At 37.5% G+C, this 18,913-nt stretch overlaps 1 protein-coding gene across 1 annotated transcript in view; it reads left to right on the top strand.

The window, feature by feature from the left end:
- LOC126285435 (cubilin-like) overlaps positions 1 to 18,913 on the top strand; it is a 780,558-nt gene that overhangs the window by 113,573 nt on the left and 648,072 nt on the right. Inside the window, exons 11-14 of the mRNA XM_049984824.1 lie at positions 5,370 to 5,496; positions 9,414 to 9,608; positions 10,737 to 10,880; positions 16,741 to 16,931. Of these exons, the coding sequence (XP_049840781.1) occupies positions 5,370 to 5,496; positions 9,414 to 9,608; positions 10,737 to 10,880; positions 16,741 to 16,931 (657 nt within the window). The remainder of the gene's footprint in view (positions 1 to 5,369; positions 5,497 to 9,413; positions 9,609 to 10,736; positions 10,881 to 16,740; positions 16,932 to 18,913) is intronic.

Raw genomic sequence — 18,913 nt, forward strand, 5'->3', positions numbered from 1 at the left:
TGCATGTGCAGTACTGCTGCAGTGGAGCATATAAGGCCGCCCTTGGCACCTTGTCATCAGTCTTGCGACTCACCCTGAGGATTGCCAGATGATATATGGCTGAAATATGAGTGGAAGAAATTTTATTTGCACAGCTGCATGCCTGAAATTTAATGTACTGGTCTTAAATTATCCCCAAAACTCTCACTGTTGTAAACTTCAGGTTTTAATAAGGTTTCTGTACCTAGTATTCTGTGAACTCCACTGCTTTTCAGGTGCACTTTAAGGTCTGTCACTTTGTTGCAAATGCTTCAGCACTTAACGGCTAGGAGTTTAATACTGTCACCTATGGGAAGCATGTTTTTGGATATTACACTGATACTTCTCTGTTTTATAGAGCTGGACTGGATGGAGAGCCGCCTAATCTAAAAACTCTAATGTGCACCCCACACAGAGTCAGCTATCTGGGTAGCAGTCTCTGAGAATGCACACCTAATCCATTTATGGGGACCCTACAGTTCTCAACCCCATGGTGCAAGTCTAGAAAGTTATAACCTAGCTTGTCCCAAAACCTTGACAGTGTCTTGTCCAACTTAGAACCAGCTGGCCATGATCTGTTTTGGGGACAATCCTGCAGATTGTAAGCTTTATTGAAACTTCATGAGCTATGCTGGTATTCTTAACCTTCTCTGCTAATTGCTGGAATGATCCTAGTATGACCATGGAGCACAGATTATAGGCTTCAATTCTTCCAGCTTGTGGTACAGTCTGCTGCTGGTTGCACTCTGTTCCATTAATGACTGCCAAAACAGCCTCTTTAACATGCTGAGTGAGGCTCCTAGTCATCCACACTGGTTGCACCTGTATGCCTTCTCATCCATTGCTGCCGTTTCCCTTAGGGATACCATTATTCACCTTACATTCAAATTGCTAATGATTAATAGACTGGGATCAGTTTACGTTCACCTCCTCATAACACAGGTCACAGCAGGTTTCTCAACAGGTGAAATGAATCTCACTGGCTCAGTTTCAGCTTCAGTATAAGACAGCACCTCAAGCTTAAGGCTCAAGACAATAGGTGTCAAGTCCTGAGTCCCTGATTCCTGTCTCTACCATACAGGACACCTAGAACACAATCAAATGGGCAAGTAGTGGTGGATCCTGTATTTCCTGCAGAAGAGAGGTTAGTACTTGAGGTACATTTGGTATTTCCATTACATAAGCCTCAGCAGCCCTTCAACACACCTATTTGCAGCAGCTTCCAATTGCCTGAAAGTAGTCAGGGCAATTTCCAGCTGCTTACAAACAGCAACGAACACATCTGCTGTCCAAGAATAGCAAACACAGTGGGGCACACATGAGCTTGGTGAAATATTTAACAGACCAATAAACTAAACTTGCTGACTAGCTTTTAATTTTTGTGTCTAAGATGGCACTAGTCTTACCAGTACCCTTTTAGAAGTAAAGTGATTAACACCCAAAATGAAATATCTATTATGGCAAATGAAAAACTTGTACATGTTTTACTATTTGCATGCATTTCTGAAAGAGCAGACACTGTTGACAATCTGCAGCTGTACAGAATAGTTCAAAATTTATTCACTGGGTGTGAATTCCTTGATACCAGCTGTATTAAGTATTGATCTACCTATTAGTGGCAAATGATAATTTGTGTGAGACCAGGACTCCCCGGACTGACCAAGACTTCCATATGTCAACACAGTCTGCATCCACTGAATTAAGGATGTAGGCAATGTGATATATAGAAGTTTGGATCGGACTGGGGAGCATGTGGAGATAGCTGAAATGGTTAAGGTGACCGCTCACGATAAATGGGAAAGCTGGGTTCCAGTCTTGGTACAAATTTTCTTATGTCACTATTGTGTTGTAAATCTGTACCTAATACAGATGATATTAAGGAGTCTGTATTAGCAAATTAATTTCAGACCTCAGGTTTTACTGTTTCACTGAAATGTTTTTCAGGTTATGCTCCATAACAAATTATGTAAGGCAGACAATATATACATCTTCTAAAAGAGAACACTAATGTGTCATGATATGTTGCTTATTTACAGTAACTGTAAATCATGTACACTGATTTAGTACAAGCAGATTATGCAGAACTCTTGTAACTTAGGAAAACTGTTGGAAATATACCTTTTGTTCAATTAAATACACAGTGAAATTAAGGAACTGTTGGTTTTCAATTAGGATAGTGTAGCCAACAGTTTCTGAAAATCACAGGTAAAGTTAACAATTGAAGATACAATAATGCACAGATATCACATTTCTGAAAAGCACAGATTTGGTTTACAATTGACGGTATAGTACTCCACAAGTTTTTATAAAATCAACTTGAAAGAAAACTTGTTTGAATTTTATGTTAAAGTTTTTGGACCTAAGCTTTTGAAATGTGTTTTTCTGGTGCACATGATTTAACCTGCAGACAAAAGAAATACCACAAATTGTTTTATGTAGATGAATGTAAGTCAATAAATGTGTGAATTGCATGGATTTGATAGTACTGTTGTGCCAAAGTTGAATGCTGTGGTAAAAGTATACCTCACAAAAGCAGCATGTATAAATTGACTTGTTCTTCATCCCTGAAGGAACAATATGTTTCAACGAATGAATGAGTGAGTGATTGAGTGTAGTTTTTAGTGAAACAGTGTCTCTTTAGACTGTAATAGTTACAACCTTGTCTCTAATGAAACTGAGACTTTATGAATACCAAAATTTAGTGATTCTTTTTATTTCATTTTGGCAATAACTTCCATGTATTCTGTTGTTGAATACTTTGGGATTGAGTTTTAATAAATTTGTTTGACTTTATCCTTTTACCTATCTTCTAAGTCTCTTTCCAACCAGATGTGTATGCTGCTGGAATAAGCTTGCTTGTGAACTGCATACTTTGTAAAATAGTTTTTATTATGTTATTTTTATTTAAATATAGCTTCTGCTTTTGTCACAATGAGATCTTTATGTATTCTATCAATTCTTTATTTGTTCTATCAATTCTTTATTGTACCTGAGATTGACCATAGAGAGCTGACAGCTGATTGCAGTGACCGTGATAACAGAAATATATACTAATCTGAGATAACATGTATAGCATTTGTGTCTTATTAACAAATGGTGGTGTGGTTGACACACAATAAGTATCCTATCACCATCTGCCACAGTTGGCAGCTATAAACTTGTGCAGATACACCTTTTGGAAATACACCTTTTCCCAGTTGTTACTATTAACTACTTTAGCAATAGTTATTTTAGGAACAAATTTGCTACCTGCTGCCATCTGTTGCATTTCCCACTCAAAATTGATGGGAAAAACGCAGTCTATCACATCCAAGAATAAGAATACTTAGCAACTTGAGATGTCAGATGTGGCTTTTCTTTTTGTGTACTGGATGATTTAGCTGCCCCTACTGGTGTCATTTTATCAACTAGCAATGTTATCTCTGGCCTTCAAAAACTATGTGTGGGATTTTCATATTCTCTTGTTACGTACTTGCAAACTGTTGTTTGTACGGGGAAAAAAACAGGTTCTATTTGTGGGAAATTTAATGTAATTATATTTTGTACTGTGATAAGTTTTTGCTGGAGGTCATAGTTTTCAAGTTATAGAGTTAAGGAGGTGCTTCGGGGACTGAAATGGAAATCTCTGGAGGGAAGTTCTTTTTGGGAAACACTATTGAGAAAATTTAGAGAAACCAGTATTTAAGCTGACTGCTGAATGACTCTTGCCGCCACCAACACTCATTGTGCATAAGGACCATGAAGATAAGATAAAAGGAATTTAGGGATCATACGGAGACATTTTTCTATCACTCTGTTTGCTAGTGGAGCAGGAAAGGAAATGACAATTAGTGGCACAGGATACCCTCTGCCATGTAACATGCGGAGGCTTGTGGATTATCTGTGTAGACATAGATGTAGGTTTGAGAAAAAACATACAAAAGTGAGCTTCAAATTCATCCCCACTCTTACCAGTCAGGATTTCTAATGTATTGTTCAAGAGTCTCCCTCTAACTCTGTGCTGCATGAATTATTTCCTACATTCAAGCTTTCTTAGTCTTCACTGTCTGGCTGTACTATGCCACCAATTTAGTAGAGCCCTTAAAAATTGTAAAGTAATGTTTATATAAATTTTACCAAACTATTTTATGAATTTTAACAGCATAAAATAAATGATTACTAACAGCATAAAATAAAAGATTACATTGTTGTATTAGTCAGGCCTTCTGACTACAAAACTGCTGTGCTTGTAAGGATTCAGTTTGGATTGAATTGTCAAAATAATTAGTTTTAGCAAAAGTCATTTTTCCTTCATTACCCTCATGGGCAAATTTAAGTTGCTAATGTTAATGAAATAGCTGACTGTACTGGTGGCATAATAGCCCAACCAATAGAGACCAAAAAAGATCAAATATTGGGTGTAGTTGGAAAATTTTGTACAGTAGTAGGAGGGAATTTTATGAACAATGTACTAGAAATCCTGACTGTTGAAATATGAGTGTTGGGAGGGTTGGAGGTGTGTTTGAAGGTCGCTTTTGTATATTTTTTTTGAATAACTTGAAAACTATGGCTTCCAACAATAACGTATCTCAGTACAACATTTAACTACATTAAATTTCTTACAAAAAGGTACTGTTGATTTTTTTCTGTAGGACTAACAGTTTGTGCCTAGAGGGTATGAAGATCTTGTGTGTAGTTTTTGGATGCCTGATATAACATTACAGGCTGCATAAAATGAAATTGCTCGGGCAGCTGAATCATTGTGATATAATTGTGATTCAGAACTAGTTTCCTACACTTCTCATTTATTTTAAACACATAATTAACACTATTTTTAAAGTCGTTATTCATTTAAATCAATAATTCCTTTAACTCAGTTATCTATTCAATATATATACTTTATTTTCCATTATTCTTCAGTAAATCATTACGTGTCACCAGCAGATTCAAATCTGCTCCTGCATTTATGTCTCCTTACTTTTTTTTCTTTTAACATTTTCATTTTTAGTAGATTCTGTGCAGGAATACCACAATTCACAGAGCTTCTATAGCCACGCCACAACAAGCAATATTACTTAGGCATGCCCTTGCGGAAGATGCAGTTGCAGTATGCATGTAATCCATAGGTGCCCTCTGAATGCATATGAGAAATAATGAAGTACATCCTTGACAGAATTAACAAACAATTTGTTTCCTTCAGTAAATTTGAGTTGACTTCACTATTTCTTTGTCAAGTTCACAGCAGTTATTATTTGGCAGTAAGAAGTCATAAGAGATGTTTGCCGTCCACATTGTGGGAGATGCAGGTGACTACTCACTGTTTCTTCAGATGCAGCAACATATGTACAGCAAAAGACTTATTGCATTTTCAGGGTTCTCGACGTTGTGGTGAATGTCCAGCTGGCTACCAGGGAGATGGTATAACATGCACTCGAGTTGGCATCTGTAGCATCAACAATGGAGGCTGCCATGTCCTTGCACGCTGTGTGGAGAACTCTGGTAAGATTTTATCCTTCTTGGCAGTGAACTTCATCCTAAGAAATTAGGCAATGGTAAACTTGTGAAGATTGTGATTATGGAATGTATTGGTGCAGTTAACAATGCACACCCCATCTGTTTTCTTCATTGTGGCTTATGTTGAGAACTGAAGTGGCAACATGGATATACACCTCTACACCTCTCTCTCTCTCTCTCTCTCTCTCTCTCTCTCTCTCTCTCTCTGTCTCTCTCTCTCTCTCTCTCTCTGTGTGTGTGTGTGTGTGTGTGTGTGTGTGTGTGTGTGTGAGGGCGCACGCATGCGTGCATGCCTGTAGTTTCTTACATAAAAGGTCAAATCTTCAAAACTAATGAGAATTTCTGATCAGTTTCATGCATCTATGCACTACCCATCACTCATCTATAGGAGAGTAGTCTTTTCCCTTCTTTCTTCATTGTTTTATCATGGAATTTCCAATATTGCAAGATATTTGACTTACTGTCAGTCTGATAGTTAATACAAATAAGGAATCCTTGAGGGGATTCACAGATGACCTTCTCCATCCCAACCAACATGAATCCCAAACACATCGTTCTTGTGAAACCCATCTTCCGCTTTCCTCATGTGACGTACTAAAATATTGGGATCAAGACATTCATGTAGATGCAGTATTTCTTGATTTCCAAAAAGCAGTTGAGTCAGTACCATCTCTGTGATTATTATCAAAAGTACAATTTTATGTAGTATGAAGCAAAAATTGTGAGTCTATTGAGGGTTTCTTGATATGGAGGACACAGTAAATTTTATTGGATGGAGAGCTGTCAGCAATCTTAGAAGTAATTTTGGGTGTGCTTAGGAAGTTAGATGGGATCTTGCTGTTTTTGTTATATGTTAATGATCGTGCGAGCAATATTAATAGTAACTTCAGAGTTTTTGCAGATGATGCCATTGTCTCTAATGAAGTAATGCCTGAAAGAAGCAGCATAAATTTTCAGTCAGATCTTGTTAAAACATCAGAGTGGTGCAAAGATTGGCAATTTCTTTCAATGTTCAGAAATATGAAACTGTGCATTTCATAAAACAAAAAACTACAGTACCAGTGAGTCATTCTAGGAATCTGTCACTCATACAGATAACTTTGTAGGTATATGTTATGGAATGATCACATAGGCTAAGTTGTGGGTGAAGCAGGTGGTCGTTCTGCTTATTGATAGGATACTGGGGAAATGCAGTCTACAAAGGAGTGCCTATAAATCACTTGTGTGACCCATCCTAGAACAGTACTAAAGGATGCATACTAGATAGGACTAACAGAGGGTATTGAACAAATACAGAGAAGGGCAGCATGAGTAGTCACAGATTTGTTCGATTCATGTGAGAGTGTCACAGAGATGGTGGAGAAACTGAACTGGCAGACCATTGAAAGTAGAAATAAACCATTCCAAGAAAGCCTACTGATAAATTTTCATGAACCAGCTTTAAATGGTGACTTTGGTAATATACTGCAAACCCATACATACCACTCCCATAGGGATCATGAAGACAAAATTAGATTAATTACAACTTGCACGGAGGCATTTAAACAATCATTTTTCCTGCACTCCATATGAGGAGAAACCCTAATGACTGAACAATGAGATGGACCCCCTGCCATGCACTTCACAGTGGTTTGCAGAGTATAAATGTAGATGTAGATTTTGTGTATTGTATTATATACTTTATATCTAAAAACAAAGTTGATGTGACTTACCAAACAAATGTCTGCTTGTGTCTGTGTATGTGCGGATGGATATGTGTGTGTGTGCGAGTGTATACCTGTCCTTTTCTCCCCTTAAGGTAAGTCTTTCCGCTCCCGGGATTGGAATGACTCCTTACCCTCTCCCTTAAAACCCACATCCTATCGTCTTTCCTTCTCCTTCCCTGTTTCCTGAAAAAGCAACCGTTGGTTGCGAAAGCTTGAATTTTGTGTGTATGTTTGTGTTTGTGTATCTATCGACCTGCCAGCACTTTTGTTTGGTAAGTCACATCAACTTTGTTTTTAGATATATTTTTCCCACGTGGAATGTTTCCCTCTATTATATTCAGTATTATATACTTCTTGTGACAGTGGCAATATGATGAATATATCAATTTCAATCCAAACTTGAATTCAGTTTTTGGAACTTTATATGAATGAAATATTTTACTTGTGCATTTTTGTGCTACTTTTGTTTGAAGTCCTTGTGTACCTAGCGTTATTCGTTTTGTATCTTCCATCAGGTCATAATATATTTCCACTAGCCTGTGCTATTACTGTCAGTGTAACTTATAATGTTTCACTACTTAGTTGTGTATATGAGCATACTGTATAAAAAAAGTGACTGATTCAGAAAAAAGGAAAATTGGCCTTTTGTTATCACTTTGACATATTTTGCAATCAGTGTGAAATATCATGCTGATATATTAATACATTTGCTCCATCAACATTACATTCTGCTTAACAGAACTAATTAACATGTGGACATTTTCTTTCCTCTAAAAATGTTTCATTTAAATTAAAAACAATTAAGAAAAGTTATTATTAAGAGCAAGAGCCACACAACATCCTTAAGCTTATTTTCTTATCACATTTGACCAGCATGGCATCATATTAGTGGCCATATCATCACCCATAGGGGACAGACTGCAATTGGCTGCAGCATTCACTCACTCCATATTTAAAATAAATAAATAAACTCACCAATCCCAATGAAAATAAAATTTAAATTATTAAAATTATAGTGCATTAAAATAAGAATGGTATTAGCTTCATAATGACGAAACAAAACAAAACATGAACTCACCTGTGATTGTGTAAGCAATAGGAAGAGAAGTGCCAGTGTAAAAAATTTTATGAGACTATGCTCTAAGTGGTACTTCTGATAGTGTCAAAGCTCTGTGGAAATACATTCATTTACATGTGTAGGTTACAATACCTTAGAAAGTAGCATCTGATGACTGTGTAAGTTGTTTCTTGTAAGATGAGAATTCTAGTGAGAAATTGTTTCATTTCATTTGACTCTCATACAAAGTGCTTTGCCAGCCGTGATACAGCTCACACAAAAAGAAAATAATGTTTAAATGAATTTCTAATGCTCAGTAAAGGACGTGGTGGTCTAGCAGACAGAGTGTTAGACTCCAGTCCAGGAGCTTCCACATTCATTCCTGCGTAGGAGTGGCAGTTCTTCATCTTTCCAGTCCCTCCTGGATAGCCTCAGGTGCACTCAGCCTGCTATAAAATTTAGTACCATGGGGCCATCTGAGGGCTAAAAGGCATCATTCTCCTAGTGCCACACCTAATGGAAGGCCGTACTCTACCTGCAATCAGGCCAGAAGCCCATTTCCTGGATTGAGCGCCACAGACTGTACTACTACTACTACATCTTCTTTTTCTATGTAGAGTTGAATGAACATGCTGTGGAATCAGCGTCAGAAAAGGAAGATCTCCATGATGGAAGAGTCTATCCTTATGATGGTGCTGTCTACAAAGTTTACTATCCATAAATTATGATATTCTAAAGGGAGCTGGTTGTAGACTATAATAATGGCAGCCTCTCTGCCGTCATGCTTTGTCCGACTATTCTTGCCTTCACTTCATGGCTGTGATCAGATGCATTGAAATTGGGGAAAAGCAACTGCTTGTTGGCCATTGTATCCTTAACAATGAGATTCATACTCTCATTATGTTTGATGCTGTGCTTGCTGATATGCAGAGAAAGTTGATCAAAGTTCCATACTGTTGCACCTTAACCATCTTATGTATTACAAGCTATAATTCAGTGGTATTGAGAGCATGAGATATTCTTGTTGTATTTTATGGAAATGTGTATAATAATTGTCTCTCTAAGGTAAGTGGTAGTTTTTGTTTTTATTTTCATCTATTGTCCTAAGTTACACTGATAGTTTTCATTTTTATTTTCAGCTATTGGCCAAAGTTATGCTCAGTGTTTGTGCCCATCTGGTTACGTGGGTGATGGGATAGGCCCTAACGGATGCACACCAATGCATTCAGGTGGTGGGCCAAACCCCTGTGCCAACAATCCATGTGGCTCCAATGGTCATTGTATTCCTGCACCTGGAAACTCATACACATGTAGCTGCCTTCCAGGATACACAGGTATTTTATAGACTACTTGTATTGTGAGTCAGTTAAATTGGACATACAGTGTAGGATGGCAGTTTTCAGTTGTGAATAACCTGATAGCGTGAAATGAATGAGGTAATTGCACATGTGTTTTGCAGTTCATGGAATACTTCTGATATTGCACATTGAGTTTGGAATCTTGGAAACTGAAAATATTTTTACTTAATATCTTATTGTCACATTGTTAGTGTTAATTAGTTTGAATGTGAGCAAACAAAAACTCTGATAGATGTGTTACTGAAATTAGTAGTTTGTTCAAAAGAGTGAAAAAAACTTGGAAGATTTCGCAATAGACAGTTGGGAAATGAACATTTTATGTAAATTTCATTGCAGCCTTGGGCACTGTTTTTGGCAAACCGAGACAGTCAAATAAATGGAAAATGTAATAATAAACTCTGGTTACCTTTGTCAGAGCATTTTTAGTGACAAGAACGCTAAAAAGACAATGGACACAGTTTATTATGAAGTATTCCATGTCATTTAAACCACAATTCATTGAGTTATTGGAAAACAATATTGTTTAGCAACATGTTGTGATATTTTACAGTTTCTCTTTTCTCGAGTAAAAAAGATCATTTGCTGTATCTTAGGACTATACATAATTTAATTTTGTTACAGATGGTTATTCTGTGATCGGCAATTGCTGCTTTTCACACTTTATTATAAAACTAATTATGATAGCCAACAATTTTGTTTGATGGGAAACATCAATGACTTCACAAAAGATACTGCAGTCTAATTCACGGAAATATAGCTACATATAGAAAGTCAATGGTGATATTAAAATCTATTTGGGAAGAGAAAGTCAATAGTGATATTGAAATCTATTCGGGAAGTACTTAGAACAGAAATACAAATTGTACTTTGAAATACTGCCTGTATAATGTAGAATTTGTGAATGTTTGTATACAATAACTATATTTTACTTTCATTAGATGAGAAAGATTTTAAAACTGTGTATACAAAATATGTAGCTTATAGCTGTCCTATAACTTGTCCCACATTGTAGCGAAAGAGCAACTAAGATTTCTGGGATGACTAAAGACCAGACTATATAAGTCCATGACTGTCAGTATTCTTCCATCTCTTTTCTTTTTAAAGGTGTGAGGTGTACACAGACAGTTGATGTGTGCAGCCCCAATCCATGTCAAAATGGTGGTACCTGTATGCGGCAGGGTCTTACAGGATTCACTTGCATGTGTACAAGCAGCTTTACTGGGGCTCACTGCCAGGAGAGACAACAACGTAAGTCACTTGTTCCTGAAAATTGTACACCACTGCAATTGTACTCACTATATGCCTCTAATGTGTAATGGATCATTGGTAATATTGTGGCTTGGACATTCATGAAATAAGTGTCAACTTGTAAAATACCCTTAACAGTAAATATGAACTTTAGGTACCTAGTTTTCGGTTCCTTTAATGCATTTGCAGCATTGTCTACAATCTGTGTAATGTTCTTGCAAAGACAGGTAATATACAAGTAAGTCACTGTTGACAGAAAAATGTCACAGTATGATACCTGAATTTCCTTGGTTGAATACAAATAATGGAAGGAATATAAGAGTAACAACTCACTGAAAATGTGATGCATTCAGAGGCCAATAAGCTCATAGCTCATAAACAATACTGAAAACATATTTCTTTGTGTTTTCCCATCTTTTGGGCATGCATCTGGGACAGCAGTATTTATTCTTCCAGTATTAGTGTCATACCCATGTGCAGTTACTCCATGTATGTCTTTGAGTCAGGTGGTTAATTTAGTCACTGACTCCTCTGGATGATGGTGTCAGCCAAAATATCTGGTGAGGAAATATTACTGTCTCAGATACGTGCCCAAAAGTTGGTGGACTATAAGATTAAAAATGTTGCAAAGCTTTTGGATGATGTAATTTGTACAGGATACATGTACCACACACGAACCCATACAGACAAAACATACAATGACACCATAATTCATCATGGAAGATTACCTACTTTTCATGCAGAGTACACATTGTTATGCCCCAAAGGCTATTTATTACTAGCTATCCATAATATCAACTGCAAAACATTACTTAATACAGCAGGATTAATATAATGAAATTATAAGACTTTAAGTGTATTAATATTTCAGAACACTCACCACTTAACAACCTGGTTCATTCCTTAAACACGTGCCATAATACAGGCAAACACTGTGAGCAAATGAGTTCATTATCCTTTACAACTCCCATAATGATCTATCTATTTGCCCTTCTCTGTGGACAATTGAAAGGACTGCTGGAGCAAAGAATTATGCATCTCATAAAGGAATTACAGTGGAGACATAACAGCTTGGCACCATTCCGCATACCACTGTATGGCTACACTGTTTCTGCCTGTTAAGTTGTACAAACAGTGCTGTGTGACTGTGATGAGAGATTATATCATATGGAGTGAGTGAGGGGAGAAAACATGTAAGGAGAGGGAGCTAGCGTTGGAGGGAAGGATGGCTGACAGTTGAGATTACTCTGGACTGAGTAGGGAAATTTAAATGGGGTGCACATTGATGTAGATAAGTCTACAGGAAAGAGGAGACACAACAGAGGAGGAAGAGAGAGTTTGTGATTGCAGAATGAGTGCATTCATGAGGACAGTGTTGGAGGTGGGTGTGGAACAGGGGTTTATGGAATCATACGATGTATTGTAGGGACAATTTTCAAAAAAAAGGGTGGAATTTCGAGGAGAATCCAGATGGCACAAATTGTGAAGCAATAGATAAAGTTGTTTTGTGCTGAACAATGTATACTCTCACTGGGTGTTTTTAACTCTTTTGTGATTACAGTTTGGCTTGGCTGATCATTAGTATGGGGAGCTGGTTGATTATCATGCCCACATCAAATGCTGTGCAAATGTTACAGAAGAGATGGTAAATAATATGACTACTTTCATTGGTGGCATTGTCTGTGATAATCAGCTGTGACAATGTAGACATTCAAGTGTGTGTGTGTGTGTGTGTATTCTGTACTAGTTAACTCTGAAGGAAGACATCATCTGAAAGCTTTGCATCATTTACTGTCTGGTTTACGTGCTGGTCAGTGACTCAATACCTCAGTATCATTAATAATACTGTTTTGCTGCAAAAACATATAGGAATATGCATGACATGTTGTTATTTCATCTTCTAATATTTTGCCTACAAACCATAGTATCTTTGTCAAGTACTGTTGTTGACTGACTTTAGAATATGATTCTATGCTTGATAATTTCCTGAGATGTCACCATGCTTATAAAAAGAGTTCACAGCACTAAATTTTGTTTAAAACCTAAGAGTGCTAGGTGTCAGATGCAAATCCATAATGATTATTTGCCACTGAAAATAACAGAGACTGCAGAGTCAGAAGAAAATTTTTTGTGAGAGTGTATTTATTTATTTAATTGTATAGCTAGGGCCCCCCGTCAGGCAGACTGCTGGGTGCCGGTCTTTCAGTGTGACACCACTTCGGTGACCTGCAGTCACCCAGTCCCTGGGTGGAGAAAATTCGCTGACCCAGCCGGGAATCTAACCTGAGCCCAGAGGATTGATAATCTGTTACGCTGACCATTCAGCTACCGGGAGCGGACATGAGAGATTATGAAAGACATGTATAAATTCCATGAATTGTCTAAATGAAACTCTCATTTCTTTTGATCAGTTCACCCACTTATTATATCACTTCTTTAGTCATATAGAGCCAAAATCATGTGCAGCTGATCACTTCGAGAGTGTGTCTGGCCACTGCAAATTTTAAAGGTTGAAGAAGTCTGGTGTGCCACAGGTGTTTGATAATTTATTCTTGAATGGTTTATATGACTTGTTGTATGTAGTGTGTACTACATTTTCATGGAATAATATAAAATTCCACCTATTGTAGCAACAGATCATTCTTAATGTTGCTCGGGGAGCAACCATATTTTTTTTTTTAATTTTTCATTCTTATTGTGCAAATACTTAATATGTTTGGATGAAAGTCTGTAGACTTAATAAAATGTCACTCCTCACCTTGTTCATTTGAGGTTGAGTTTTATGTGTGTTGTGGAGCACTTTCCTAATTTTATGTGGTTAGAAGTCTTGTACCGAAATTTAGGTATGCCAAACCATCTTCTGAACTGTGTCAGACTTCACTTGATCCCTGTGAACTCAAGTTTTTACTCCCTTAAGTGGATATTTTAAGCACAGTCACACCTGTATTGTGGATAATTTGACCTAGTGCAGGCTGATTTATGAACCAAAAGTAAGATGGATTAGGATCATATATAATATTGTGAACAACTTAATGATATTTTATTTTCACAAAATTGCAGATCCTTTTCTGTATGAAATATTTTAAGACATGCTACAGAAAGTAAAAGAACTTAATATTCCGCACACCACTGAGATGTCTCATTTTGAAAGTCTTTTGTGTAGTCCTGACCATTTTATTTCTCTTTTCTTAGTATTGTTTGGGAAAAAATGTCCAGGAAATGCCTGTTTATAAGATGAGTCACTTTTGGTCCATGACAGATTTCCAACAAATGGCCATAGTAGTGGGTTGGATATCGCCAGCTACACACAGAGGCTAATTATGAATATCATTCTGTTCCCCTTCCCCCCCCTCCCTCCCCCCTCCACAAGTATTTTTTATACTTGACGTATTGTGGCGATACCTGTAAGAATTTAATCAATTTATGCGCATCTATTCCTCTACAAAACATTCCAAATGGATAGAATACCTCGCTCCGTTCGAGTACATTGTGAACAATTTGCCACATAGTTCAACCGGATTCTCACCTGCCGAGTTATTATCAGACGAACCAGAAAAAAACTCATGGTCAAGTCCCCTGCCTAAGTTGTCTTCGAACGATATTTCTTTGCAGGAAAAGGTAAGGCAAGCTGCCATTACCCTGGCACACACTCCGGAGATCCGGAAGAAAAAAAATTGATAAACGGGTCAGACCGACACGTGTGTTCGAAATTGATGATTTGGTATTGCTCACAACCCATCCCAAATCTATGAGGCTAAAACGTTTGCTTAAGAAATGGCAATTAGTTTACTCAGGTCCATACCGGATCGTCGATATTCCTCACCCTGGATGTTATTTATTAGCATACCCTACAACACAGAAAGTTAAAGGACTTTACGCCCACCACCACTTAAAGCAGTATGTAAAGTAAGAGAAAGAGAAAGGATGTGCTAGTTACAGCTAAAATGTTAGTGTTAATTGTTAGTCAATGCAAAGAATCATAACGCATTAAACTATAGCAAATCTATGTTAAACATTACATGCAATCCAAAAACTATTTAATCTACGTTATATTTACTATGCTACGAATAATTTGACTACTAGCCAAGGACAACGAAGTTAGCGACCGAACTTACTCCTTAAACAGGCATTTTCTAGAGCAGGAAACTATGTACAAGAAAAAAGATTTTATTATGTTAATAACTGTGATGAATTTGAGAGCCACCAGAATGCTATACTATATGCCAGCATGAGTGAATGATTGTGCTGAAATGAGTGTGAAAGAATGAATGTGAATCTTAGTTTATAAGGTAGTTTTTATGATGATGATGAGGATTTCGTTGTGTGTGAGCCAATGATGCCACCACGTAGTATTATTTGATGATTTGCGATTTATATTGAAGCTGTTCTATGAGAAGAAAGGTGAATATTAATTATATGAAGCTGTATGAATGAAAACGATACGTGTGTATGAATACTGATAGATGTTAATGAGAAATGATTCGCCGTGTAGGCAATAAAAAAGGAGAAAGAAAAACTTATTTGGTAGGTGCCCTATTTAAAAAACCATTATCTCACGCTTGGCATAAAGAGTTTGTGTGCTCTCCATCGTAACAAACGTAAATTTTGTACATAGGTCATTGTGGAGGAAAAATGTTTATCAGCCACAGCGAAATAAATAATCTGCTTACGTAGCGAATAAAAATTGCTGTCGTTATAGAATCTCATTCTTTACACAGGCTAATTGTGTAGTACCATGCATGCAGGCTGCCTTCGTAAGATTCGTATTCTACATTTACGAAGGTCGTGTTTAATGGTTACGAACTTATGAACTCACTAACATTAACACTATTTTTAAAAAAATGTTTTTATCCTGTGAAGTAATTTAGGTGAAATCTAGCACTCATTACTTGATACTGTGAGGACATGGACATATGTATTTGTGTAAGTGGGATAGTATATAAGTTATGCAATTTTATGTCGTTCTGTCTGGACCAGAGTTAAGAAAATGCGACTCTCATAAAACAATTGCTAGGATACGAAGTCTCCCGCTCTCTGCTCATGTTCTCGACCAGGAAACAAAAACTACACGACTACCGGTACGACGTACAATTCACGATTACAAGAAAACATACTTTAGTGTATGAGATTTTTCTTTCTCTTTCAGCAAAGTGGATAAGTTTTTGAAGATTTGTGTGTGAAGCAGTACGACGCAGCTGTCTTCGTGGACACAGCGATTTTCTTGTCTTTATGGAAACTAAAGCGCATTCATTCTCCTTTACCTACAGGAAATTCATATATTTATTTTACTACGTGATACTCATTAAAGTACACCTCTTATGGAAGGATCCTATAGTCATTTATTAGTACGTTTACTGACCGAGTAGAGTCAGCTACACACAGAGGCTAATTATGAATATCATTCTGTTCCCCTTCCCCCCCCCCCCCCCCTCCCCCCTCCACAAGTATTTTTTATACTTGACATATGAAATAAAGAATACAGTGTCCAATAAAGGCCAAAAATGTTCTGGTGATATTTTTTCAATGGACTCCAATCTATTTTGAATGTTTTCAGCTGGGATTCAACCATATCCATGTGTGTGATATTCTTATTTTATGAGTCCCTAACACCACATGATTTTTTTTGTGAAGGAGTGTGCTAGTCATAATTGAGAATCCAGATATTCTCTTTGGTCCTGCATCACTTTGGCTTCATTGTTTGTTTTATTACTTGTCAATTTGTGAACCAGATCTGCACTGTTGAATTGCAAAAATAACATTGTCTAAAATTAAATTTATGTTTATTGTGCACCTTTCCTTTACTTGTATAAAATGCTATTATTTCAACTGTTTTAATGCTTGAAAATTTGTTCTTCTATAGGATGTGGTGGCTTTCTACCCAATGAAGCAGGCACCCTCACTTTCCCTGATTCTAGTTCAAGATCAACAAGCTATCCACATGGTATGAGCTGTGCTTGGGTCATTATCACAAACAGCACGAAAGTACTTAATGTCACATTTACCAATTTTCACTTGGAGGGTTCTGCTGGGTGCACCTATGACTGGCTGCAGGTATTAACACTACTTTAATTAGAAACTCATCTAATATATTTTATTATAAAAATTGTTTAAAAAGTAAAATTTACTCAAGGAGTCTCATAAAAACATATTCGGGGTCACCTTATAGTCAGGTAAATATAGTGTATAACAATACATGCACAATTCTTGACTCTGGAAGATAAGTGGATACAACACAACAGCAAATAAAAATGAACACTTTATTACCAGTTTATCCCACTAAACACAGTGAAAATTGTGGAGCATAACACATCATGTCTTCCACTCAAGGTAACTGACAATCATGATCAAGCAGAAAATTCTGAAGAGTTTGGTATAATCTTAGGAAGCAAAACATAGTGATATTTTGTATGCAACATTGAAACAAGATGCATTCTCCTTCAGTAGAGCTGAAAATCTAGAGCAAAACTGGTAATGAGAACATTGTGAGAATACAGAAATTAAAAAAAAAGGAGAAAATAATACAGGGCATGGAAAATGGAAAGTGACCACAAAGGGCAGACCTCGACTAACCCATGAAGTTTTACTTGGAGGCATATATAATAACTCATTTGCTTTCACACACACACACACACACATGTGCATATGGGCATGTACCTACTGATTGCTGCTAAATTACTGGGAAGATTGGTGGCTTTGGCTGATGGGAGTGGTGCAAACCAGGAGCTTCAACCCCCCCCCCCCCCCCTCCCCTCATTCCCTTTCTCTTTTCATTATTATGCACATTCCAGACTGTTACCCTGCACTGTGCGCAAAATGTTAGTAATGATATTTCTATAAAGTTAAGTTTGCAGAGCCAAGGGAATATGGGGACAATTCTCCATAAAGTAATGGAGAGACTATGTGAAAGGAAACAAACTGAAAAACATTTTTTTGTGTTGAGAAAGATAGAAGGCCTAAGGAAATGACAAAGAAACTTGTGGTTAAATACAGTAATAATAAGTAACATGTAAATGAATAAAAAAAGTGGGAAGTTGGGAGGGAACAAGAAGGAGGGTCAGAGTGGGAATGAAGCAGGAAGTGAAGTGTAAAACAGCATAGGAAGGAGTTGACTGCATTGACATGGAAAGAGTAAGGTTTTCTACTGAGGAGTTCTGCAGTTACGTCTTCTGATTTACTATTAACAAGTCCTGCCAGTGGCTATTAAAGGAAATTGTTGTTTGTCTGGGGACAACATCCATGTTAAATACTATACAATGAGTGCAGTAATATTTGTAGGAGACTGGGCTGTTCTCTCAGGGTTCTCTATTGCAGTTGGGATAGAGATTGCCCCACATAGAAGTGGAATACTAGCTGAGCTAATGGGTAGCAGAATGAGATAAGTGTTGTAGTTGAATTGTTCGATTTTGTATGGTATGTGGGATGTGTTACTGAAAATGGGAATGGCATGAGGGTGAATGAGAATGTCTACACCGAAGGCGCAGTCTTGGGCTGTAGCACATGGCTTTCAGTTTTCAGCTGCCAAGACTTGTGTTAAGCATTTCTGCCAGCTTCATACTGTTCACCCCGAGCCACAGCTTTATCTTGATGGCGAATCACTTGCAGTGGTGGAGATGAATCATTTTTTGGGATTGGTTTTATATCCCCGTTGACTTGGCTCCCTCCTTGGCTCCCTCATCTCCGACAGCTTAAACAAACATGCTGGTGCCATCTTAACGCTCTTCGTGGCTTGAGTCACACAAGCTGGGGTGCTGATTGGTCTGCCCTTTTATGGCTGTACCAGGCATTCATTCAGTCCTGTCTAGATTATGGGAGCCTGGTTTACGAATCAGCATCCCCTTCCGTGTTGCGTTTGCTTGACCCCCATCCTTCACAGTGGAATCTGACTCGCCACTGGTGGTGTCCCTCCAAAGCGGATCCGGCGCCAATGATTACTGGCCGTTTTTGCTGTCCACTTTTGTAGCTTGCCCGGGCACCCCAATTAACGTCTGCTGTTCCCACCTCAGTCATTCATCTTCCGGAACTTCGGCCCAGGT

This window comes from Schistocerca gregaria, chromosome 8, assembly GCF_023897955.1.
Source record: "Schistocerca gregaria isolate iqSchGreg1 chromosome 8, iqSchGreg1.2, whole genome shotgun sequence".
Taxonomy (NCBI): domain Eukaryota; kingdom Metazoa; phylum Arthropoda; class Insecta; order Orthoptera; family Acrididae; genus Schistocerca; species Schistocerca gregaria.